This window comes from Nesoenas mayeri, assembly GCF_963082525.1.
Source record: "Nesoenas mayeri genome assembly, chromosome: 1".
Classification (NCBI taxonomy): domain Eukaryota; kingdom Metazoa; phylum Chordata; class Aves; order Columbiformes; family Columbidae; genus Nesoenas; species Nesoenas mayeri.
This window is the reverse complement of record NC_137541.1, coordinates 143,013,865-143,038,774: the sequence shown is the minus strand read 5'-3', so window position 1 is coordinate 143,038,774 and position 24,910 is coordinate 143,013,865. Positions and strand designations below refer to the sequence as shown.

Genomic DNA, 24,910 nt, shown 5'->3' with positions numbered 1-24,910 from the left:
CTGCCTACATAGGTCAGCTGTTACTTGTCATCTTACAGTCACCCTTACCTTGATATGGAAACAAAACTCCTGACATTACATACTTAACATCTCTATAAAAGTGAGCTGGCTTGTAGAAGTGCTGACCACCACACAAGTCTCACGGAAGTATTTGCTTCCAGGAAACAGCTCCTCTGGATTAAAGTTTAAGCCCAAACTCTAGATTCCAACTGCAGTATTCATGAGCCTACAGGATTGAAGAAAACTTTGCAAAACAGTGGTATGAATCAGCTGGCTTTTGTTTTCTTATAAACGTGAAACTCTCAGTGGATTTACTGAGAAACTTACAAAGTTGCACAGGCTACATATAAGTACAAGCTGATTTGTAGTACTGAGTTTAACTGTGCACCATTCTGTAACCTAGTGTGGCCATAAAACAAAGCTGGGCTGAACTGTACTTTCTTCTAGAGCTTTCAAGGCTGGCTGTGGAGCTCTGATACTGTGCTTCCAAGAATAGATACTGAATGTGAAACAGGCAGATAGCTTCTGACTCAAGTCCAGGGTCTGGCTTTATATTATATACCAAGAACACTTGTAGTTTGGTCCCATGTACACCATTATTCTTTTTTGAAACAGAACTGCCTGAGCAGAGAACAGGACCACTCAGTAAATCAGGAAGAAACCAGAATTAGCTTGCTGCTGCTACAGTGTTGTCACTCTATACAATTACATCACACCTCATCATTGCTCTGTGCAGCCAAAATGCATTGCAGATTACAAGACCAAGAATGAGCAAAGCTCATCTTCTGCACTCATATATTGAGTCTACTTTTGGTTTTGGGCAACTGATAAATGATTAAAACTACATGGTGTTGCAAACAGCCATGTAGTAGCAGCACATATATAAGTATGTGTCTTTCAGATGCTAACTAGCTTTGTGTACCAGTCATTATGGTCCTTAACAAAGTTATCTAGTAAAAAATGGATGGGAGGAGAAGGAGAATTTAGCTAAACGTTTTTAGAGGGTCACTGAACAATGTTTAAGTTGCTCACTGGTGGTAACTAAACTTTCTGGAGAAAGTTTTTTCCATTTCCTGCACCATACATAATGCAAGCTGCAGTTTTGCTGAAAAAGGTCTGTTTTGTTGGCTCCCTTTTTACCTTTTTAATGGGGAAAAAGCAACAACTGCATGTAAATAGCCAAAGATATTTGGCTATTTGGCTAAAGTTAGCTTAAGCCAGCATTCCCTTCCCTCCGTCACAAACCTCAATTTTTTTGTTTTAGCACAAAACCATAAAACAAGGTCTGTTTTTTCTCATGTCTTTCAGTATACCACAAGGAATAGCAGGCTGGTTGTAAAATACTAGGGAACTAAGCAGAAAGTGTTCTTCCTGTGTTGCTCACTCATTCAAATTAGATTAAGACTTGGAATTTACTGCTGCCTGTGGCAGCCACAATAGCTACACGCTTCCCTGATGCATTGCACAGGCACTTCTGCGGGGCTTCTCGGGCAGCTGTAGACCTGCTAGCTGAAGCCCACCACTTCAGTTCAGCAGAGACCCCTTCAGATATCCCAGTGCCCGTCATGTCTCTGAGGGGATCCTTCACTTACTAAGGCTGAACAACACAGGGAGTTGTTCTGAATGTAGAACTTGGCAAAGGTAACTTGTCTTCCAGGTGAAATAGTAAAAAGGAGCCTTGTGATAAATGAGTAAATTTGGGGTAAATCAGCATATTGCTGACTGGGCTCAAGCAAGCTGTCGGCATATCTGCAGTTTGCCTCATGAACATCCCACACAACTGATTTCGGTTTCTAGCTGGGGTCAACTAAATGGCATTGCACTAGAGTAAAGATGTGCAGATGGAAAATAGAATTATCTGCAGATAGTTCTCAAAAAATGTTCTTGCTTAGTGGATTGCATCATTAGTTGACACCTCTGTCCTTCAGGCTTCATGACCACCCCATCACAGTGCAAGGTGAACAGTGGTGCTGATGGCTCAAGTGACCATGCTGTGCTTTGGACTGCAGTTTTCAAATGTCATTAAATATATCCATGATCATCAGTGTGACACATCAGTAGTGCCTTGAGGTGTTCCTGTCCATGCAGCATTTATGGAGCGGGTTCAGGTTTTCTGCCCCATCATGAGCTGGAGAAACCTCTGGGTTTACAGCAGCTGGAGAAATTTCTGGTCTGCATAAGAAGGATGTTTGGACTCGGGCTTAGGAATGTAGTGTACTGCTGACAGATAGCATACCCTATGTGCCCATATGTATTTAGGGATGCTTTTTACTTGGATAGGTAGGAATCTGGTCTGTGGTGAATAACAAGGATTTATTTCTGGGAAAATAACAAAGGCCAAAAGAAAAAAAAGACCTTAAATCACCTCTTGTTTTCTCCCCTCTTCCTTCCCTTCTAGATCAATAATGAGATAAAAAAACAGGATGAGAAGCTAATGAGACCTGTAACTGACCAGATGATTGAGTTCAGCATTTTGATTGCTGGTGAAAAGTACAGTGAGGAGCTGAAGGACCCAGCTGCTGTGAAGCGTCAACTGCTCTCTGAACAATTCCTCTCTCAGGTGATTACCCTCCCTGGCTTCCTTTCTCTTTTGCTGGTTCTGCAAAGCAATAGTAGGAGGTAGCACCTGTGTTAGGAGCTGCCTTTTTCTCATGGGCTCTCCAGAACCAGCTAAGGGCTTTTGTTGCCTGAAGCTGGCTGGAAAACATGCACTTGCTATGAGAATACTCTGTTTTGTCTGACATGATGACGTTTTTGAAGTAGCAGTGTCATATATTGTGTGTGGTTTACTAGCTGGCAAGGACCAATTACTTCACTTTTCTTCTTGTGTTTCACATGACATAGCCTGCTATCAATTTTACAGGCAAAAGAGGTAAAAGTATCCTTTTAGGAGGATCAGAAAATTATGCTGAATCCCTGAATGGGGACATACTCTAAATATGGGACCTTTCTGAGGGACCGCTCCCTCTCTCTCTCTTTCTCCCTTTTTCTGGTTTCATTAATTTTCTTTCCCTCACATTAGTGAAAGAAACAATGCCAGATGTTATTAATAAATGAAAAACATTTCCACTTACTGTAGCCCTTTTGAAGACCTATTTCTACTAGGGCTAACTTTGGCCTTACCATCCTTTCAGAATTTTTCAGTACCTCTCCCTCCCTGTCAGTGTTACTGCAGAAGAGCTTTTAAACTCACAGAGAAGTCACAAGATTCTTGTTTGCCTCTTGATGCAAACTCGTTAGTTCTTAAAAGTTTTAGGACTTCAAAATCTTATATTTTAAAGCTATATTTAACATCTCTCTTATGGAGTGTCTGACTGGAGTTGCTTTCTAATGTCGTTGTCCCGTTTTAATTCTTCTGTAACATAGTTGGTTTGAAGCTGGGGAGTGAAAAAGGTAATTTGAGGGTCCTAGCAAACCAGCCTGGTGGAGATGGCAGGAGATGAATCAGCTGCAATTCAGAGTCACAGAATTGACTGGGTTGGAAAAGACCTCAGAGATCATCAAGTCCAACCCTTGGTCCAGTTCCAGTCCATTTACTAGATCATGGCATTAAGTGCCATGTCCAATCTGAGTTTAAAAACCTCCAGGGACAGCGAGTCCACCACCTCCCTGGGCAGGCCGTTCCAGTGCCTGACCACTCTCTCTGTAAAGAATTTCTTTCTAATATCCAGCCTAAATTTCCCCTGGCAGAGTTTAAGCCCATGCCCCCTTGTCCTATTGCTGACTGCCTGGGAGAAGAGACCAATCCCCATCATTCAGAGCCATCAGCCTGCACTGCGGCAGGGCTGGAATGCAGCTGAAGGAATTCAGGTACAGCAGCACAGCATTGATGTGGTGTGCAGGCACAAGGCGGACAAGTCCATCAGCATCTGCCTGTTATGTTATGTGGGCACACCTTGGGTCTTCTGCAGAAGCTGAGCACTGAAATGAGATTACGCTGTGTCCAGATTTTAGACTGTAGAAGAAACTCTGGCATCAGTCTAGAGAATCTGTCTACACAGAGCAGGTGATAGGTGGGGAAACAGGAAGAAATCACAAATAGGAGAACTGCTAAGGAACGACATTTTGAATGAATCATCATGCACTGCAGTGAGATACTCTCTGAAATCTAGGCTGCTAAGATAACTCTCGCTCTTCATTTATGCCCAGGATCAGCAGTGCATGTGAGCACATTTTAAACCCCTCCAGCCTCAGAAGGGTCCTTAAATACGTGCTTAAATCCCATTGGAGTCAGTGGGAATGAACCACGGTTTAGACTGTTAGGCAACTACTTCAAAGAAAAAATACAAATGTGCATATACATATAAATATACACATATATGCATGTTTTATTAAAACTTGATTTCTAGTTAATTTAATTAAAATTAAATGTTTTAATTTGTATGCTGCAAAGGTACTGGCCCACCAACATAAAAATGTTTATTTAATGCATGATCATATTGCTATCTCCTAACTTTCTGCTCCCTATTGTTTCTGTTATGGTTTTTATTTTGTTTATAATGATGCTAATTTCATTACCATCATTTTCTTGGGGCAGAGACTTTGTCTTTCCTTTCTCTTGGGAGAGGCACCTGGGATGCCATACAGCAGCACATCATGCATCTTATCTTTTCTCTAGCTTTGCTTCCTTCTTAGTCCCATTTAGTTGGGGTTCTCTGCTGAAATCCTTTTACTGGGATTAACCCTGTGCCAGATCCTGGGCCAGATGGGAAAGAGATGTACTCTTCACTGCAGCCAAAAAGCATCATCACAACTGTCACAAGTTGCTAGTGTAGGCTAGACATCTTAATTTTCCTAGCTGGTGGCCAAGTAGCAATGCCATTGTGTGTGTGTGCGTGGAAGAAATGTCAGATGGGACAGAGTCCACCTGGCACATGGAAGTTCCACTCCTTTGATCCCTTGCCTGGTTTTCTCTGTGCTTGGATAAAGAAGCTCTTGAAAAAAAAAGGAAGTCAGCAGCACTTAGATTGTTTAAGTCTCATCAGAGACAGTTTAAAAATAGGAAGACTGGGGAGAGGAAGAAGAATTTGAGGAGTAGAAGGTAATCCTCAACTGGCCAAGATCTTTTGGGAGGAAAAATACCAACCCCAAACCAGCATGAACATGCAATATTCTATTTCTTGTTTATGTCTTGTGTAATAGAGTTGACTATTGAATTAGGCTTGGATGTGCTACCATTTTGCTGCCCTTAGTCATCTTTTTGGAGTAGCACTACCAATCATTTCTGCCCTTTGTATGCTTAGGGCAGCAGAGGAGAGCCATGGTTTACACTTTGTAATGCATTAGTGGCTCCCTGGAGTCCAAGTCGTCCCTGTTCCTATGGTGGCCACTGCTCCTCTCGTTTAAGTTGCTAATGTCCAAAGCATTTTCCTGAATTCTTTTTAATCCAAAGAGGTTTGAAAGACAACAGAAAGCTTTTCGGAAGAGAAGGGTTCGTGCTGCATAAATAATAAGAAAAAATGTGGTCTGCTATGGGCAATGCAGATCTCTGCAGAGTCTGTTTGCATTCTCTCCCTTTGAACATTTCTATACAGTCTTTGGGGAATGCTGGATATTGTTCTTCATACTTTTTCTTTTTCTTTTCTAATAATGAAATGATGTCACCAAAACTCTTATTCGACAAAGAGAGAGAATATTCAACCATTTTTCTCCTATGAGAAATAACAGCTCAGATACATTTTTAGAAAATGTTGAAAATACTTTTTGATTTTTCCCTAAATGAGTAGGGTGAAGGAAATGTGTTAATTTTTTGTTTTCCTCTTAAAATAGATCAAAAGTGTGTTTGAAGGACTACCTGGATACAAAAGCATCCATGTCCTGGATTACAGGTAAAAAGATACTGATCCATACATGATGATCGAAACTGAGCATGTGCGATGGTGCAGTGTGCTTGCACCACACTTGCAAGAATGTCGGGCATGTGTGTGGGAGTTTGTAGGATGTGTTAACCAAAGGACAAGCACTTTCATGTTGGTACCTCTATATACAGAGGCTGAAATAGAAAATACAGAACCATGTGTAAATATAATCATCTCTCTTCTGCTCCTGGCATCCATCGGGGAATAGATATGCTTGTCTTGCTTTTATGACAAGGCATTCATATTCAAGATTCTATCCTAAAATTAAGAGAGGTCTTTTCTAATTTAAAATTACTATCTGATACTTCTTCAATACTGTTGACCTGCCCTGGTATTAAACAAGAAAGAACACAGAAACCTTTTTTGAAAAATGTATTTATTTTTTTTTTCCAATTTCTTAATGTTAATTTGGGATGACTCTAAAGACTGGTCTTTGAAATATGTAAAAGTCTTTCTCCCATTGATCAAAGCAAAGGCCAGTGAATAATTTGACAAATGAGTTGGGTGTTTTAACTCTATTCTTATAAATATTTTTAAAGGCTAGTTTCCTCAAATAAATTTGTGCTTAGAATGACATTTTAAGCTAACTTGGGAAAAAAAGGAATCCCGTGTATTATGTATCAAACATTTGATTTCTGAGTTTTGGGGTCACAAATTATGATTTTTCTTGAATAAACTGCATATCACTTTCAGTATCTAATGAGACTGTTCATAAGTTAATCTAAATCGTGTTTTCTTTGAGACGCTGTAAGCTGTGTTTCTTCGAATTTATTGGCTGGAATTTTCTAGGTATAATACACACAAGTAACAAAGCAGCTATAGTGAGAAATGTTTTCTGGTTAGAACTCTAGACTGCATTTAGTTTCCAGCCTGGCAGGTAGCAAACCCTTCACCTTGGTGTTTGCAGTCTAATGCATTTGCAAGCTCTTAGTTCCTTTAAGAAGACAAAAAGTTGATATCTCTGGCAGAATACAAGGGGAGTGTGCTCTGCTGTGCATGACAAAAAAAGTGTTTGTAAACATAACCCTTAAGTAGAATTAGTGACCCCCGATTTTCTTGGTACTGACAGCAATTTAACTGCATTATTTGCAGTAAGATGAGATGGCTCTGCTCTGCTGATTCCTTGTGATCGAATGGAAATATCTCAGTTCAGTAAAAGCAGAGCAGTGTGTTATGTAGCAGAATAACTATGCAACTTATAACCATTTTGCTGTGTGTGGTTTTTCAATTTTTTTTGTGTGCCCTGTAGAATGCCCAAGCAAATTTTTCAAAGATAGAAGACTTTAAGGAAATTATAGCATTGATTTAACAGGTCTTGCTGTTATGTTTTGTTTTGTTTCCATATTTAGCTCTCCTGAGGACGACAGGTAAAGACAACTTTTAAATATATATTGCCATAAAACACATGGAAAAATATGTTTAGCTAGAGGACACTGTTTTGGGGATTTGTAGTTTTGGCTCCAGACTGAGTTGTTATCCAGCATAAATAGTATGTGAAGGACTTCTACCAGAAACTGTGAGTAACTGCTCTGTTTTGATTGCGGATAAACCTGATTTTCTTATTTAAGTCCTAATCGTAAAATGCTACTTACTGAAAGTCTTCCTAAACATAAGTCTGGCCTAACTTGTGTATAGGAGTCTCTTGTGTGAAGAAAGCAAAACTGCTTAATGATAGCTCAAGGTCTTTATACTTTGCAGCAAAGTCTTGGAGAGATATATGATTATTATTATTATAGAAATTAAAGTAGGTAAGAAAAGCAGAGTTTTCCAGCAAAAGCGGCTTGCTTAGCTACTTCAAGGCCAGAGGTGCTGCAGATTTTAGCAGTAGTTTTACTATTGTTCCTTAGCAGAAGATGGTGTCAGTCTGGACTTGATTTTGTTAGACATATGCAGGTTAAGCATCCAAAATTTTCTTCCTTTGGTATCGTTTTAAGAACTTCACAAGACAGAAAATGAACTGCAGCCTTTAACTTACTAGATGTATTATTTTTTGTGTGTGTATTTCTCAGCAAATGTGTAAGCAGCTTCCATAGTTTAACAGAGAATTTTAATTTTAGAAGAAAGGTTAGAAAACACAAATCTCTTCACAAACAGTAGTGACTCAGAGCCATCCTCTACTCTGCACTTCTGCAGGCTGAGATGCATGAAACTATTTGCAAAGGTTGTGTTCCAAGTACCAGATGTTTTAGCTACTTCCAGACAGATGAAGGTGTCATTGTTATTAGTTAGGAATTATTAACTGCAACTGACAGAACAGTTGTATTAAGTCTAAATGTTACTTTTGAGGAGCATGCTGTATTCCACCTCTGTGGTGCCTTTTTCACCACTGCTGTCGTTTTTTATTTCCTCTGCTGATTGTTGGCACCCATGATGAGCCTGTGCTGGGCTCATTTCAATGGCAGAGTGAGCAGCAAAACTCCAGCAGGCTGCTGGGTGTAGTCAGGGTGTTTGCTGCTTCTGTCTCTCTTATATCTGGTGCTGGGCTTTTAGAGACTTCTCTGAACAGAGCCATTACTTCAGCAACCCAGTCCAGCTCTGTGGAATGAGGAAAACCTGTCTTTGGAGCACATTTTTCTAACACTTCATAGATTACTTCATTTTCTTGCTGTGCTCCATGTACAGCCAAAATATTTTATATTTTCTAAAGGTCCCTTGTGTTTATGCCCAATGTATGGTAAATCTGATTGCTACTTATGCTGTCATGTGGGAAATGTGGGACATATTCAGGAAAAGAAAATTTAGAAAATGGAGGTTAATATGAAAAAGCAAAGCTGTACAAAGATACAAACCCTTTTTAAAGAACAAATGATCAAATAAGTCTAGAAAAATGTTCCCAATTATAAACTGTGTTAATTACTATTTTATTACTACTAAAGACATTATTTCAAGCATATTGACACTGCACAGTGAGAGTGATCAGGGCTCCCTCTTGCTCCTGTGAATTGCTGCCTATATACAGCCTGGTTTTCATGGCTGTTTTGGTACCTCAGAGCCATTCCCATCATTTGCATTATCTTAAGGTCATCACTCACACCACTGGATGTTGGTGGGGCCATGAATAATGCTGTCAGAAAGCCAAAGTTTTGGTCTGCTTGTGATCTGTCTACCATTCACTAGTAGAAACACAGGACTGGGACCATACCAGATAGTGGATTCTGGTAGACTTTTCCTTGACAGCTCTGAAGGGGTGGGAAACACAGGCAGGCAGGCAGACACAAGTGTGAAAAGAAGTATTTTTTTGTATCTCAAATAGTTTAAAACAATGTATTTTTATTTTTAAAAAAGGGTATGGACACAGGTTCTTGGGGAGAAAATATCATAGTGTTTGCTACATGATGGAAAACTTTGGATCTTTCATCTGTGTTCTCTTTCTCTTTATACAACTGAAGTGGGGTGGAAGTTCACTATGCTGTTACATTTGATGGAAAAGCTATCAGCAATGCCACCTGGGACCTGATTAACCTTCATTCCAACAAGGTGGAGGACAACTCCTTCATGGGCATAGAGGATAATCCAACCGTTGTGTACACCATCAGTGATTTCCGAGATTATATTGCTGAAATCCTCCAGAAAAATGCCTTGCTTGAAAACATTTCCTTGTCATTAGACCCTAACTCTCTCCAGCTTACTAATGGTGGGTATTAATTTTGACACATTGATGGGCCACACACATCTGAAATCTTATAAAATAAATCTCAGAGATGAGTGAATTATTCAGCTGTCCTCTGACTAATTAAAAAGAAAAAACAAAACGAACTGTGTTGTAGCTTGTTTTTTTTCTGATCTTAACCAGATCAAGTCTGGAGCAGTAGTATCCCAGTCTCAGTACATTAGAGTAGCCTCTTTTTGACACCAAGCTTTGTGATATGCAATTTCAGTAATACTTCAACAATTAACAGGAATAGAAGGGGAAATATGTTTCACATGATGCATCTTGCACCAAGATGACCATCAGCTTAGCAGCTCTGTGTTGGCCTTGAGCAGCACAAAGGAATTACCTGGTTTATTGCTGGATATTTAACGTTCCAGGCAGAGGTAGTGGAGGAGTGCTGTTCTCATCTTCTCTCTGTACTTCCCGTCAGTGATCCGGGGGCGTTTCCAGAAGCAAAATCTCTCTGGCAAACTTTTTGAAAAGATTTTACTCACAAATCTGAGATGAGGGAGGGTTTTTCAGTCAGTCTTCCAAAATAGCTTCCTCACGCTGCTACTGCAGCCTTTATATCCCAAGTATTTATATTTCCACAGTGAAAGAAATACTACACCCAACAGAAGATGACCCATCTTGGATTACTGAGCATCCCGTTGTGCTGGAACGCACAGAGTTCGATGTGAGTATGGTTCTGAGCAGTGGCCTTTGAACACATTTGAACAGCTTAACTCAGCAAGTCTGAATTACTGCCAGCACACAGAGCTTCTCTATCCTGTTGATCATGCAGAATCAGTAGTAATGAAAGCACTCCATATACTGGAGAAAACCCTCTGATGAAATCTCTCATCTGATAATGTGATAGCTCTTGCACAACAATTTTCTGTCATCATCTTCTATTACATAGCAGTACCATGTTCCTGGCTGTCCACCCAGGTCTTGCTTCTTAGGCTTCCTTTGTCTGACTCTTTCATGATGTTTAAGCTGTAAATTGCTCTAAAGACATGATTGTCCCCACAATACTACCTTTCTTTGGAAAGCAAGAAACAGATGTAAGCAGTAAAGCTGGCAGCTAGAAGAGAGAAAACGGTCAGTTTCATATGCTCCTTTTATTATTTTATTGCTTTCACCAAAAGTTCTCAGTTCAGTTTTAAAGTGATGTCCATCCCCTTAATGCCAGCAAAGGAAACAAAGAAAAACGAAAGCCAGTGGTTACTTTTTTTTTTTTCCTTTTGAAATCACAATTATCTCATGCGATTACCTCTTGAACAATCAAGGACGTAGACTAAAGTTCCCCATTGGGCAGGAAACTTAGTATTCCTGTAGCATTAGTATCCCCATGTCTGTACAATGCAATGGGAATTTAAGCAGAGATACCAAGTGAGGTGCCAGCAAGGCCGAGATTGAGTTAATTACTTCCGCAAAGAGCTAGAACTTCTGAATAGTGGAGCATTGTCTGGGCTTAAGGATTTATCCAGTAGGTTTCTGCTCTGCACTCTATTGTGTAATGCAAGCGTGCCTCCCAAGAAGAAATGAGCTCAGTTCATGCCATAAAATCCAAATCTACCTATGCATGATGCTAGGCTTTCACTAAGTTCATTATGAGATAATATTGTGAACACAGACACATTTAATTTCAAGCCAACTTCTGTAATTTTTATGGAAGCAAAATTCTCAGTGACTTCACAGAGCCCAAATATTCTTGTTAGAATGGTCACTGGCGTAATATCCTTAGTTTCAGACTAGTTTTCCCTGCATTTTAAAAACTAATAATTGAGGTCTAAAATGTAAATTCATATGGATTTGCCGTAAATGGCTTAAACATGATGTGGATAAACATGAACTTAACTTTCAGGAAACGGCTTTCTCTTTACTAGAGCTATCTAACTAGATTGAAATGTTGCAGAAGTTTATTTTAGTAAGACAAAGAATTCTGCCCTCTTTACATACTATCTGTGGATACTCTGGCAGATGTGCAGGCAAGAAGACTTTAGAATAGAAGTAGCTTTGTACTAGTTTTAAACCCATTTTAGGGACTAGTATGTGCAAGAAAAATTTCTGGAAGTTACATTTTCTCATCATGGACTATGAATAATAACGTCATCTACGTCTTCAGTCAAAAACTCCAGTTATGTAAAAGATATTGAGTATATCCAAAAAACAGCTGTGTACAACCTGTAATACACAGATAATTTGGGAAGTAATTTCAGATAAATTTCAGAAAAATCATAAACCTGCTTAAAAAGTAAGCAAGGCTGAAATGATTAGTCAGTTGCTTCCATAGATGTCAAACCTTTATGGTTCAAGTAGGTACTGTTAAGTTGAACTGTTTCCTATGAAAAAGATTTTTGCTATTATTTTTCCTAGCTGATTTGAGAATAAGTTGGATTTGTATTATCATACATAGTCATGACATAATGTGGGACTATCATGACTTCACCATCTAATTGCTAGTAGATCGTACCAACTAATCATTAATTCTTTCCTTCGAGTTTTACAGATCTCTTAAAAAGTGAAGAAAAAAAATCAAGTCTAGTTTTTGAAATCTGTATTTTCTTGTTATTTCTTTTGAGCTGTAACAGGTAGAATGCTCTAGTATGCTGAATACAATGCCTTTCTGGCAGCAGAAAATGGAAAATCAGGGAGGGCGTTCTGTGTTTGCAGTCATCTGTCATATTTGTAAGCCTTTCAAAAGACGTTAGCAAAAAACAGAACTTGCCAATATGATATTAAACTTGTTAATATAATATATTGCACTGTAACAAGAATCTTTGAATAATGTTAGTTGTCATAGGAACATCTATCCACATTCAAATAAATGATGAAGTGCAATCCCTGGCAACTGAATGTTCACATTAAAAAAAAAAAAGTATTGAGAAGCTATTGCTGGTAGTCATTATTCATTCTTTATGGAATTTATGTGTGTCATTTGTTTCTAGTCTTGCACAGTAACTTTTTTTACAGCTTTATTTATAGTGGTCAATTTTGCCAAAAAAGATAATTGCTGGAGCACATGTCTTTGTTACCATATAATTCAAAAATGTGAGGAGACTCTGGTGGCATAACAACTGGCTATAAAAATGTGATCAATACAGATAGACAAATAATTAAGTAAGAATACCTTAACTGGCTCATTACCAAAGCATTCAAATGCAGTTTGAATGAAGCTGAAAATTTAATTCCCCCACATTTTAACCAGAAGTAAAATTTCAAATTGTCAAGTATTTGGACTCTCCCTGTTACTCATGCTGGTCAAGTAAAAGAAAAAGATTAGACAGGAATGGTGAGTTACAGAAATAGTTACAATGGTTTTGAACTGTAATACATATCACAGAAACCTGTGTCCACTGCCCACTTAACTTTACTAGTCACCATCAGGAGCTGGTTAGTTCTTAGTTAGCTGCTGCTTCTTGAAAGTGTTTGGCAGTTTTTCATACCCCAAGGTTATTTTTTGTCCTCCTGAGACTATTGCACAGCACTGATATCCACGTGAGGCACTGATTCCTGGGTTTTAGGCTTTTAGCTTCCTTTTGTAGCCTTGATCAAATAACTTAATCTCTTCATTGTTTTTTCCTAATATAATTATCTCATGGGACACCGTGGTAGTAGATTAATTTTCAAAGATGAAATGTGCTAAGTATTCTAGCTGTAAACCGAATAATGATTGGGGTATGGAGCAGTAAGTAAACCATGTGCAAAAGGAGATTGAAAAACAAATTATTTTTTCACATTTCAAACAATTTGCAAATTCATTGTGCATAGTCTTTGTTGTTCATCAGTATGGCCGATAGAGCTGTTTTTCTGCACAGGCATCTCAGTTTTGACACTGAAGTTATTTCAGGTTCTATATGTTCTTCTTTACATTATGGTCTTTGTTTCCCTCCTGGTTTCTCATACTCACATGCTAAAAGATAGCAACACAGGACCACAGGGCATGCATACATTCTAGTTCAGTTTCTAAACTGTTTTATGTATCATAGTAACTATGATATTATAATTACTGTATTGATTCTGTAGCTGATCAATGATAGCTGCTAAGACCTCTTCGTGCTTTAGGAAGGCAGGCACTACATTTATCTTTGGCTTAATTAGAAATGGACAGATCCATTTTTCTTTAGTCTTTACTGAAAGGAGATGGGGTGGTTACGGATGGTAAATCTCTAATTGAAGCTGAACTCCAAACAATCTGAATGGCTTCTTTCCCTTCTTAGTGGACATGATCAGACATGAAATGTATGTCACAGTGGTGTGCATTTTACGTATACATTGCGCACGATTAGGAAAGGGTATATATTTGTCAGTCCTCACAGTTTGGCCCTTCCTGCTTCTGTGCATTACTTTCTCACAGAGGCACGAGGCAGCAATACCAGATTTTGCTGTTGGCTGCTGCTGATACCCTCTATGTGCTCAGCCCAAGGTGGACAGCCAATGCTTCCTCTGTAGTAGTCAAAATATTAATAGTGAGTTTATGTTCCAGGACAGCACCTTTTTAGCTGAACGGCCTTCAGCAGATGAATCAACTGTCAGCAATACCTTGCCCTTTGATTTCATCAAACCAGATTCCACTTCAGAGAGTGAACAGTCCAATGACAATGAAATCTGGCCAAGACCAGAAAATCTGGACTCTCAGGCCAGTTTGGCACCTGAAGCTCCACTCTCCTCAGAAGCTGACGTCACTTCTTTGCCTGATGGGCTGAATTTAGAGGATGGGAATCGGACTCCTCATTTGGTCACTGCACCAGTGTTAGAGCATGATTCTGTGGACACTCTGGAATGGCTTCCAGCCTCCAATTCTTTAGATGGTGAGTTAATGACATTAACTGAAGCTTAAATTTGGATGCCAGTGCTTCCTCATAGTCACCAAAGGTATAGTTCACCAAAATGACTTTTCGGAACGGTCTAAAAGTTTGTATATGTTTCTGTGATAGTTTTTACCTTTCCTGTGTATGTGTATCCATGAACAATATGCTAATGTAAAATTGTTGTAACAGCCAATTATGCCTGTTTATCTCTTCAGGAAATGGTACACACATGAAACCTGTTTAATTGTACGGAAGTATTTTCGTATAGGGCATGTTTGGGTGATCACTGATCTCTGAAGCAGAGTGACTACCCTAAGGATGTGTCACACAGTTACTGCTTTACTGCTTACTCTGCAGTCTTGACTTGGCCCACAGAATATCTGAATGAAAAGTGGGTTTCATCAACAGGGGTCCTCTGACTTTGGCATACAAAGGCCAGGATATATCATGGCAAACATGCTGAATACAGATCTACAAGCTATAAAATGAATGGAATTTGACGCCTTTTATCATAAACAACAACTAACTGGCAATTTGTTTTCATGTTTAGTGTTTGAAGATACTGGACTATCTGAAGAATTTCTTTTGCCTTCAAGTCCTCCTCACCTTGTGCCTGAAGAACCTCCATCTACAGATGATTATGCAGTTCCTCTGCTTTCTGCACCAACAGTGGCCTCTTCATCAGTCATAGAGACTGATATTAAAGAAACAGTATCTGCCGAGAAGGAAGATGTAACTCAGGGCAGTCCTGCAGACAGTAACAATGCAGACTCTGTGTTGCATAAGTCTGTGGAAGAAATTCCTTTGCCCTTAGAAGTACACCCTGTGGAAGATGAAACTGATATATATCTTGGAGATAGAGTTATATATGATGAGGGCTCTGGTTCAGCTTTTGACGGTTCAGGAAAAGAAATTGAACCAAATATTTGGCCTTGGGAAGAAGCAACACTGGAACCAGTTTTCTACCCTAGTCCTGATAGCTGGCTTGAAGATGACAATGGGTCTTTGTTAATCAGAACTGAGAATATTCCTGAAGGCATGATCTTAGACTATATCCTTAACTCTGGTAACAAAATAGATGATGTTCCTTCCAAAGATGAGAATGAAGGTTTGGCCAATATAAAAGAAGATTTCCTTGATGAGTCTGAAATATTTGTCTTTCCAGAGACTACAACGCAGCAGGTACCTCTGTTACAGACAGAAGAGCCATCATCTGTGGAACTATCTACACAGACAGAAACACTGAGCATGTATGATTCTTCTTCTGTTAAACCATCCATTGTTTCAGAGCCTTCAGTGGACCATTTCTTTGTAGACATGCCAACTGGAGAGGCACCTGTCTCACCACACAATACAGGTCTGCCTGTGGAAGATAGCCTCCTTACATCTACAGGGACTGTCAGTATGGAGCAACCTGAAGAGTTCAGTGTAGGTCAGAACATTGTTTCTGAAGCAGTTGAACACCAAAAGGAAGACAGGACAATGGTAGAAGAAATATTCACAGTAGGGCAGACAGATGTAACTGAAGCTGCTACAATAGGCCACTTGGACACAAGCTCTTCAGAAACTATTCTGACTGCAGATCCTTCCATGGTAAACCCTGATACTTCCACAGAAGAGCAGCAAACCCTAGATTCATCATTGGCAGGCCAAGACACTACTGGATCAGCAGTGAAGAAACCAGCTGATATTTGGCCTACTGACAGAGCACTAGAAATCTCATTAGATCAGACAGTGCAATCAGCAATGCCAACTGCCACTCAAGTTGCAACTGCAGCTCCTACTGTACTAGATCAGACCACTGTTCTAGATGGCTTTGCCGTACAGGGTGGTACAGACTATGACATGCATGGTTCCATGAGCTTCAGCACTGCTGTGAACCCTCATGTAACAGGGAGTGTAGAAACAAGCACTGAGCTTCTGTCCCATCTCCCTCCTGTGGGATCCACGGTGTCATCATCTGTAGCTACCTCAACAAAGCTGGGAGATGGAACAACAAGAGTCCTGGACATTTCAGTGGACCTGGATCGTGTGAGCACTGTCCACTTTTCTCCTGAGCTGACTGAGGGGGGAAGAAGCATGACTGAAAGTCATGTGGAGCTAACAACTCGTGTCCAGTCCACAGAGATGGCCAGCGTGGCTTGGGCCACACATGAAAATCGCAGTAGTACTCCCATCCCATCACGAGCTCTAGTTGTGTTTTTCAGTCTTCGGGTTACCAACATGATGTTTTCAGAGGATCTGTTTAATAAAAACTCCCCTGAGTACAAAGCGCTGGAACAGCGATTCTTGGAACTGGTAAGGATCGCTTCTATGTTCAGGGTCCACTGCCAGATTGACAAAAATTGTTGGTAAATAATAGTTTGTTGGCTCTCTTTTGCAGAGAGCAGCTCAAGACTGGTGTTTACAGATACTGTGTTATCTCCATGGGAAAATTCTGTCTGGAAATGGGTGGGGTAGGTTGTGGTGTTTGTCTTTTATTCAGTCAGTAGTCTCTCCAAAGCGTAACTTTTTAACCCTGTGGGCCAGATGCTCAGCTGTAGCAGTGCAGATGAAGTCACTACAATGACCCCCTTTACTTGCTTCTAGAGTGCTCTGCATTTAGCCTATAAGGAGAAAGTAAATAAATGGAGGCTATGACAAGGTAACTCTTCTGCAGCACATTCAACTCATTCTAAAGTACAAGGTAGTTCCAAGGACTAAGCTGTTCCTAAAGTGATGGCTAGCAGAGCCTCACAGGAGTTATAGAACAAAAACTATCAACTTTTAACTGGGAAATTTCCCTCTCCTGACTGAAATGAATATTTTGTTGTGGAAGATGAAGGGAGTAAAGGAGAGAGGGAAGGGGGACATGCTCAAAGGAAATACTCTGTAGTACAGCAAGTATGCCAGGTGCTTACATCAAGGGAGAGCACCATGTATGTCCCAAGAACTGTATTTTTGAATCATAAATTTTTGGAAACTGCCTGAAAACTGGTGTACTCTTAAGAGCTGTCTGAAGTACTCAGGGTCCTGGCAAGCTGCCAGCATGAGCCTCCACTGGGTCAAGTTTTAATGCCCTTGCTGTGGGATTTGGATAAAATAAATTGCTCCTGCTGTCTGAAGCAATAACAGTGCAACTGACTTGAGTAGAGATTCAAAGATTCAGCTATTTTGTCACATCCCCTGTGTTGCAGCTGGTGCCCTACCTTCAGTCAAATCTGACGGGCTTCCAGAATCTGGAAATCCTGAACTTCAGAAATGGCAGCATCGTGGTGAACAGTCGAATGAAATTTGCCAAACCTGTGCCTCGGAATGTCACCAATGCTGTGTACTTGATCCTGGAAGACTTCTGCAACACCGCATATCACACCATGAACCTGGCCATTGATAAATACTCCCTGGATGTGGAATCAGGTATGGATGGCAAAAAAAATGCAGTTTGGAGCAAGAGATTTAGAGCAACTTCTGCTTTAAGAACTTACTAAGGATCCCAACAGCTCAGAGACTGCCCGCTGCTTTTCATAGGCTGGGCTTTAGAAAGACAGTCTTTTACAGAGTTCAAACAAACAAAAAATTTGTTAAGGGACGAGAGACAAAAATCAAAGTGGGACCTCAAGTGGGCAAACTATATGGGTCTCTTATAGGAACATGGGCACAAAACCTGTTGGACAACAGGATGACCATGAGCCAGCACTGTGCCCTTGTGGCCAGGAAGGCCAATGGCATCCTGGGGTGTATTACAAGAGGGGGTGGTTAGTAGATCGAGAGAGGTCCTCCTTCCCCTCTACTCTGCCCTGGTGAGACCACATCTGGAATATTGTGTCCAGTTCTGGGCCCCTCAGTTCAAGAAGCATGGTGAACTGCTGGAGAGGGTCCAGCGTAGGGCAACAAAGACGATTAAGGGAGTGGAGCACCTCCCTTATGAAGAAAGGCTGAGGGAGCTGGGTCTCTTTAGTTTGGAGAAGAGGAGACTGAGGAGTGACCTTATTAATGTTTATAAATATATAAAGGGTGAGTGCCATGAGGATGGAGCCAGGCTCTTCTCAGTGGCAAACAATGATAGGACAAGAGGTAATGGGATCCAGCTGGAACACAAGAGGTTCCACTTAAATTTGAGAAAAAACTTCTTCTCAGTAAGGGTGACAGACACTGGAACAGGCTGCCCAGGGAGGTTGTGGAGTCTCCTTCTCTGGAGACATTCAAAACCCGCCTGGACATGTTCCTGTGCGACCTCACCTAGGCGTTCCTGCTCCAGCAGGGGGATTGGACTAGATGAGCTTTTGAGGTCCCTTCCAATCCCAAACATACTGTGATACTGTGGTGGTAATGCAGCTGTCAGGTAGGCATCTGCACAGGTAGCAGCTGCTGCCTTACTCTTGTAGTAACGTCTTGGTTGCATGAAAAGGTTACAGGCCTTCTTAGTTCACTCCTCTGATACAGGGAGAAAGCTTTTTCCCAGTCCAAGTTAGCCAAGTAGAGATATCGCAAATGCTTCTGTTCCTTGCAAAGGCAAACCACCTCACAGTAGATGCTGAGTGTTTGAAGACCCATTGCCCTTTCCTGTATACTGCGTTGATTTTCTGTAACAAGAAATACTGAAGATCAGCTGTGTTTTACTCATTTGCAAAATATAGTTCCAGCAGACAAGAGAACATCTGAGGTACTGTACATTCCACTAAGAAAAATAACACTTTATTCTTGCTTTTTCGATTGGCTTGTTGGGTGGTCTTAGCCACACCACTGACATGCACTGTGAAGACAGAGATGAACAACGCTTCCAAGCTCTTGTTCACCTTAGCAGATCCTTCTGTTACACTGGAAACTCACATACCGGGTTCTTGTGGGTTATTTTATCTAAGAGACCATTAGAGAAAATGGCAGCAGGCAGCCAGCGGTTTGCCTCAGTTAAGGTTCTCCTGTATCATTAATATTTTCTGCTTTGTGTGTTCTCAGGTGAGCAAGCAGACCCTTGCAAGTTCCAGGCCTGCAATGAGTTCTCAGAGTGCTTAGTAAATCGCTGGAGCGGGGAAGCTGAGTGTGTTTGCAATCCCGGCTACCTAAGCATTGATGGGCTGCCGTGCAACAGCATTTGTGATCTGCAACCAAACTTCTGCCTGAACGATGGGAAGTGTGACATAAGCCCTGGGCAAGGGGCCATCTGTAGGTAGGTCATCCTGTTCTTTGAAGTGGGTGCTTCCCATACGAAAAGCCCTTATTGTCTTATCTCTTGTAGCATTTGACAACATTTGTGCAAAATTGTGTAAGATAATGTGTAACAAGCAAGATGATAATCATTATCTTTAATGTTATGCTGCTGAGTGGAGGTCCCAATATTAACATTAGTTTTCCTATGTATTTATTGGAAATGAGACAGTAACACATTTCTTTAATAGAATGGAAGCATCAGGAAATAAAACTAATTAGGGAAAATCGTGTAATGGAACATACTCAGTTGTTCAAATCACTTTCATTCATTGAACTTCGGGGCAGAATTTCTCTCCAGAGGTTTTCTTAAGTAACAAAGTGTTAGATCATGTCATGAAGCATGTAAGAGTTAATTCCATCATAAAAATTAATATCTGAAAGGCATATCCTTGCAGCATAAATATATTAAAAAATACTGCTCTTGGTTAAGAAAAAGTAATGAAAGTATATAATTGGCCATTTGTGAAAAATCATGTATGGTTCATAAAAAGCTCAAGGCATAGGCCCCCTGGTTCAAATTTTTGCTTTAAAAAAGATACAGATGCAAAAAAGACAAATCCATGCTCCTTCTGACACTGCACTTAATTTTTTTCCTTTTCAAGCAATGTAACAGTTTATTTTTTTTTTAATATCTATACCTATCAACAAAAGGTAGGAACAAAAAAAATGTTTCTACTAATAGCTATTATTTATGTTACTTCATGTGATTTTTTTTTAAAGCTTACCTAGAACTTCTCTGAAGTTGGTATTAGAGTCCTAGCAGTTAACAGGAGAAATAATGTTTTCAAAGCTACAAAAATGGGTACTATCACAGATGTACTATAAACTTTACCATATTTGTATAATAATTTAAATTAGAAGCATAAGAACTCAAGCATGCTCCAGCAAGCATTTATTAAGAACTATTTGAAAAATATAAAGTATTGCATACTACTTTCAGAAACTATTTCAGATATTTATGTTAGAAGACTTAATTTACTGATGTTTCTTATTAATATGGTTCACTGCTTTGAGTGGTCATATGTCTTAGAATTCCTTGGGTTTTTATAGCAAGAACTCCCAAAAACTCATTATGCAAATATATTCTTTTTACTGGTATATTTAAAGTCAGTATAAACATTAAAGTTCTCATGTTCAAAACCAGAGCAAGGCAGAAATACAGAATGCTGCTTTGGGCAACTATTCCAAAGAGGCACTCTTGAGTGCACACATCCTTCAAGTAATTGATTTTATGTATTTATTTAACTAACCGTTGTGGAGTTCACCACACTATAAACATTCTGCTTGTTTAACACACCTTCATTTGTATTTACATTACAAGATGACCAAGACAACTGCTCTCTACCTCTACAGTGTCATGTACAAGGTTCAATCAAGGCATAACTTTTTATTTAGTCTAAACAACTTCCACCATTTTAATGCATCACAGGATACTCTAAATTGCAAAAAAACACAGGCTTTTCCCACCACAAATGCATTATCCTTTTATTATTTTACCTATTATCACTCAATTCAGTATCTAAGGTTGTTCAGCCTGGGGAAGAGAAGGCTCTGAGGAGACCTTACTGTGGCCTTTCAATGCTTAAAGTGGCCTATAAGAAAGATGGGGACAGACTTTTTAGCAAGGCCTGTTGTGATAGGACAAGGGATAATGGCTTTAAACTAAAAGAGTGGAGATGCAGACCAGACATGAGGAAGAAATTTTTTGTAATAAAAGTTCTGAAACACTGTCCCAGGTTGCCCAGAGAGGTGGTAGATGCCCCATCCCTGGAGACATTCCAGGCCAGGCTGGACGGGGCTCTGAGCAACCTGATCTAGTTGAAGATGTCCCTGCTCATTGCAGGGGGTTGGACTAGATGACCTCTGAAGGTCCCTTCCAACCCAAACTATTCTATGATTCCATACCAAAAGGCTGTTCACAACAATGATTAAAAAAAGTTGGTGCTTGAACATGCAAAGGAATTTATTGAGGTGACTTAACTGAGGGCATGTCCTAACAGAAGGTTAAATACCTTTGCATTAATCAAAGCTTTTACTGGTGTCTAATTTCCCCATGTTTCTTTGTTGCAGGTGTCGTGTGGGAGAGAACTGGTGGTACAGAGGGGAGCACTGTGAAGAATATGTGTCTGAGCCACTGGTTGTGGGTATTGCAATTGCTTCTGTGGCAGGATTCCTTCTGGTGGCATCTGCTGTCATCTTCTTCTTGGCCAGGACCCTTCGAGACCAGTACACAAAAAGTGACACTGAGGACTCACAGGGGTAAGTGACACCATCTAATATTTTGAAACATATCTGCTACCATAAGGATAATGCTGTTGTAAATCTCATATCACACAGTCGACAAGCAACAGGTGCCTCCAAATGCCAGCCATCCTTAATCTATCTGCTGCCCTTCCAGGCTGCAGAGAAGCTCACAGTTTGTTTATTGCTCCCCCAGGCAGGGTGACAGCCTCTCCTCCATTGAGAACGCAGTTAAATACAACCCCATGTATGAAAGTGATACGACTGGCTACAGCCATTATTACCGGAGATACCCTCAGCTAACATCCTACAGTTCTACCAGTGCAGAGACATCCACAGACTACAGCAGTGAAGAGATCAGGCACATTTATGAAAACAGTGAGCTTACTAAGGAGGTAAATGCCTTGTTTTCACAGTGGCATGGAAAATATCATGTGAACAATAAGCTTATTCTGCACCTGTAACCTGAGAGGTGGGCCCAATCTTTCCCCAGCATCTGTGCACTGGATAAATGAGTTGCAACTATGGCTCTTGCATTTATTTAAGAGAAGAGAGTAAGGATTTCTTTGCCTGCTTGCTCTTAGGTATAGAGAAAGGAGTGGGTGTGTTCTGACCTGTAATGAATTTCATATGATGAAGGAGTTGACTGGGAGTTGGGGAGGTTTGCTGCTATATTACTTGACACAGCCTTTAGCTTTTAATTCAAATTACCTCATGTAAGAGTAGTTATACAGTTAAAACATGGCACATCCAGGCCTTTTTACAGTGTTGTTTTTTTATTTTTTTTTTTAAGTTTAGGTCTTTCTATAATCCGCAAGTTAGATCACATCCTTCTCCTTCCTTCCTGTATACACAGTATCAAGGGTTTACTCTAGAAAGCTAAAGGGAAAGGGATTTACATCCCAGAACTAACCACAAATCCTTGAGCAACTGTGAGAGGTGTGAACCCAGCCTGCAGCTGGGTTTGTAGGCCAAGTATCTATGAAAGATAAATGGTTTTGTTAAAGCCTGTTGAAATGCCACACTCTGTCCAATCCTTGGTTTTGATTTTAAAGTAAAGTATTGCTGGACTCCAATGAAATGCTTCACTTAAAAAAAAAAAAAAAAGGGCATAAAGAATTTTACTGTTGGTATACTGGTATACCCAATTTCAAGCTCTACTCCTTGAAGTAGCAAAGTATAAAAGTTTAATTTCTTCAAACCCAGAAATTAGTTATTTCAGTAGTATTTTTATTTCTGTTCTCTAATATTAGTAGTATTCTAATTTCTGTTATGTACTTACAATTGTGTTTCTTGTATTCTAGGAAATTCAGGACAGAATTCGAATTATAGAGCTCTACGCTAAAGACCGTCAATTTGCAGAATTTGTTAGGCAGCATCAAATGTGAGTGAAATGTCTTGTCTGGATAACTCCTTTGATGTTTTCTCTTGTGGCCTTGACTGTATTTTTCACATGAAGGGTCTAGAAATGCTGGGATGCTAGAGGCTATAAATCACAGAATGGTTGGGGTCGGAAGGGACCTCTGGAAATTATCTAGTCCGACTCACCTGCTAAAGCAAGTTCACCCAGAGCAGATCCCACAGGAATGTGTCCAGGCAGGTTTTGAATGTCTCCAGAGGAGACTCCACAAGCTCTCTGGGCAGCCTGTTCCAGTGCTCTGGCACCCTCAAAGTAAAGAAGTTTCTCCTCATGTTTAGATGGAACCTTCCATACTTCAGTCTGTGCCTGTTGCCCCTCATCCTATTGTTGGGCATCACTGAAAGGAGTCTGGTCTCATCTTCTTGACATCGACACTTGAGATATTTGTAAGCATTAATGAGATCTTCTCTCAGCCTTCTCTTCTCCAGGCTGAACAGACCTAGCTCTCTGTCTTTCCTCATAAAGGACTCCCTCCAGTAGTACTTTGTTCTTCTTAAATTGGGGAACCCAGTACTCAAGATGCAGCCTCACCAGGGCAGAGCAAAGGGGGAGCAAAACCTCACTTGACCTGCTGGTCACACTCTTCCTAATGCACCCCATGTACCATTGGCCTTCTTGGCCATAAGGGCACATTGCTGGCTCATGGTGAAGGTTAAGATTTCAACATTATTTCTGAAGATGTTCAACCCTTTTAAAGTACTTAAAGTAATCAGTGTCAAAAGTGGATAGCACTAGAAAGTATGTTAAAAGCAGTGAAGAGGAATCCCAAAGTTACTGGGTGTCAGAGAAGCACTGACATCAATTTAGGTCCTTAAAATCGCATATAGAACCTTCTTAACTCTTCTGCTGTAGTGAGTATTGCCTGGTGTTCTATTTAAAATAGGAATTTTAAAAACATGTTAGTTTATCTTGAGTTCTCAAGACTTGGCACTAGTACAATCCTGTCTAGTGTGGTGGGCACCTACCACAATAGAAAGCTTACAATTCCAAACAATTAACCCAAGCTGCATGCTTAGATGAAAATTTCCAATGAAAAAGACCATCAAGGAATTAATTATTAGCAAACGCAGTCCTACCAACCGTACTCACACTGTGGCAAGCAGCAAATTACAGCTGTGTTAGTTTGAAAGATACTGTAGTACAACTCCTTGAGATCCTGTTAAATATAGCTACAGTAGCAAAAACCTTGTATTCCAAGATCATCAGCTATACTCTTTTTTTTAATTGAAAATAACAGCAGTTCACATTTTTCCATGTCAGTTGTTCATTTTTTCATCTTGAAAAGGATCAGTGTCTAAATTTTCCACAGCTGGAAAGTAGTAAGGGCTGCCTCATATAAGCCCCGAATCCAATGTTTGAAAGAGACTAACTTAATCATTGCTTTTCTGTTTTTCATTTCAGGAAGCTGCTATAAGAGAAAAAGAAATTGGTAGAATGCATGTGGGAGATAAAGACTACCTTGTTGCCATAGCAATGGGCTCAGATGTAACTGCAAAGTTACTTATAGTCTTAACATTGCATGGATGGATACAGATGTTTTCTAAATGAATGGCTAAAATGTACAGATGTCCGTTTATCTCAATTACTTCTGGCTTTTCTGTGTAAAGTGACATTTTTAAGAGGTGATCAGAAGTGGCAGAGGTTACGAAAGTTCATTTTTCTTTAACTCTGAAATGGACAGTGAAAGTTTGTATACCAAGGCAAAAAAAATCTCCTCAGGTAAGAGAAGAGACATGCACAGCCGAAATAAAATGCG

At 40.0% G+C, this 24,910-nt stretch overlaps 1 protein-coding gene across 1 annotated transcript in view; it reads left to right on the top strand.

Annotated features, from left to right (window-relative positions):
- IMPG2 (interphotoreceptor matrix proteoglycan 2) overlaps positions 1 to 23,122 on the top strand; it is a gene marked incomplete at its 3' end in the record, with an annotated part of 58,865 nt that extends 35,743 nt beyond the window's left edge. The window contains exons 8-19 of the mRNA XM_080359207.1: positions 2,399 to 2,560; positions 5,770 to 5,828; positions 7,208 to 7,225; positions 9,248 to 9,492; positions 10,104 to 10,186; positions 13,982 to 14,306; positions 14,857 to 16,604; positions 17,483 to 17,702; positions 19,242 to 19,452; positions 21,564 to 21,752; positions 21,931 to 22,129; positions 23,039 to 23,122. Of these exons, the coding sequence (XP_080215333.1) occupies positions 2,399 to 2,560; positions 5,770 to 5,828; positions 7,208 to 7,225; positions 9,248 to 9,492; positions 10,104 to 10,186; positions 13,982 to 14,306; positions 14,857 to 16,604; positions 17,483 to 17,702; positions 19,242 to 19,452; positions 21,564 to 21,752; positions 21,931 to 22,129; positions 23,039 to 23,122 (3,543 nt within the window). The remainder of the gene's footprint in view (positions 1 to 2,398; positions 2,561 to 5,769; positions 5,829 to 7,207; positions 7,226 to 9,247; positions 9,493 to 10,103; positions 10,187 to 13,981; positions 14,307 to 14,856; positions 16,605 to 17,482; positions 17,703 to 19,241; positions 19,453 to 21,563; positions 21,753 to 21,930; positions 22,130 to 23,038) is intronic.
- Between the last annotated feature and the right edge of the window lie 1,788 nt (positions 23,123 to 24,910).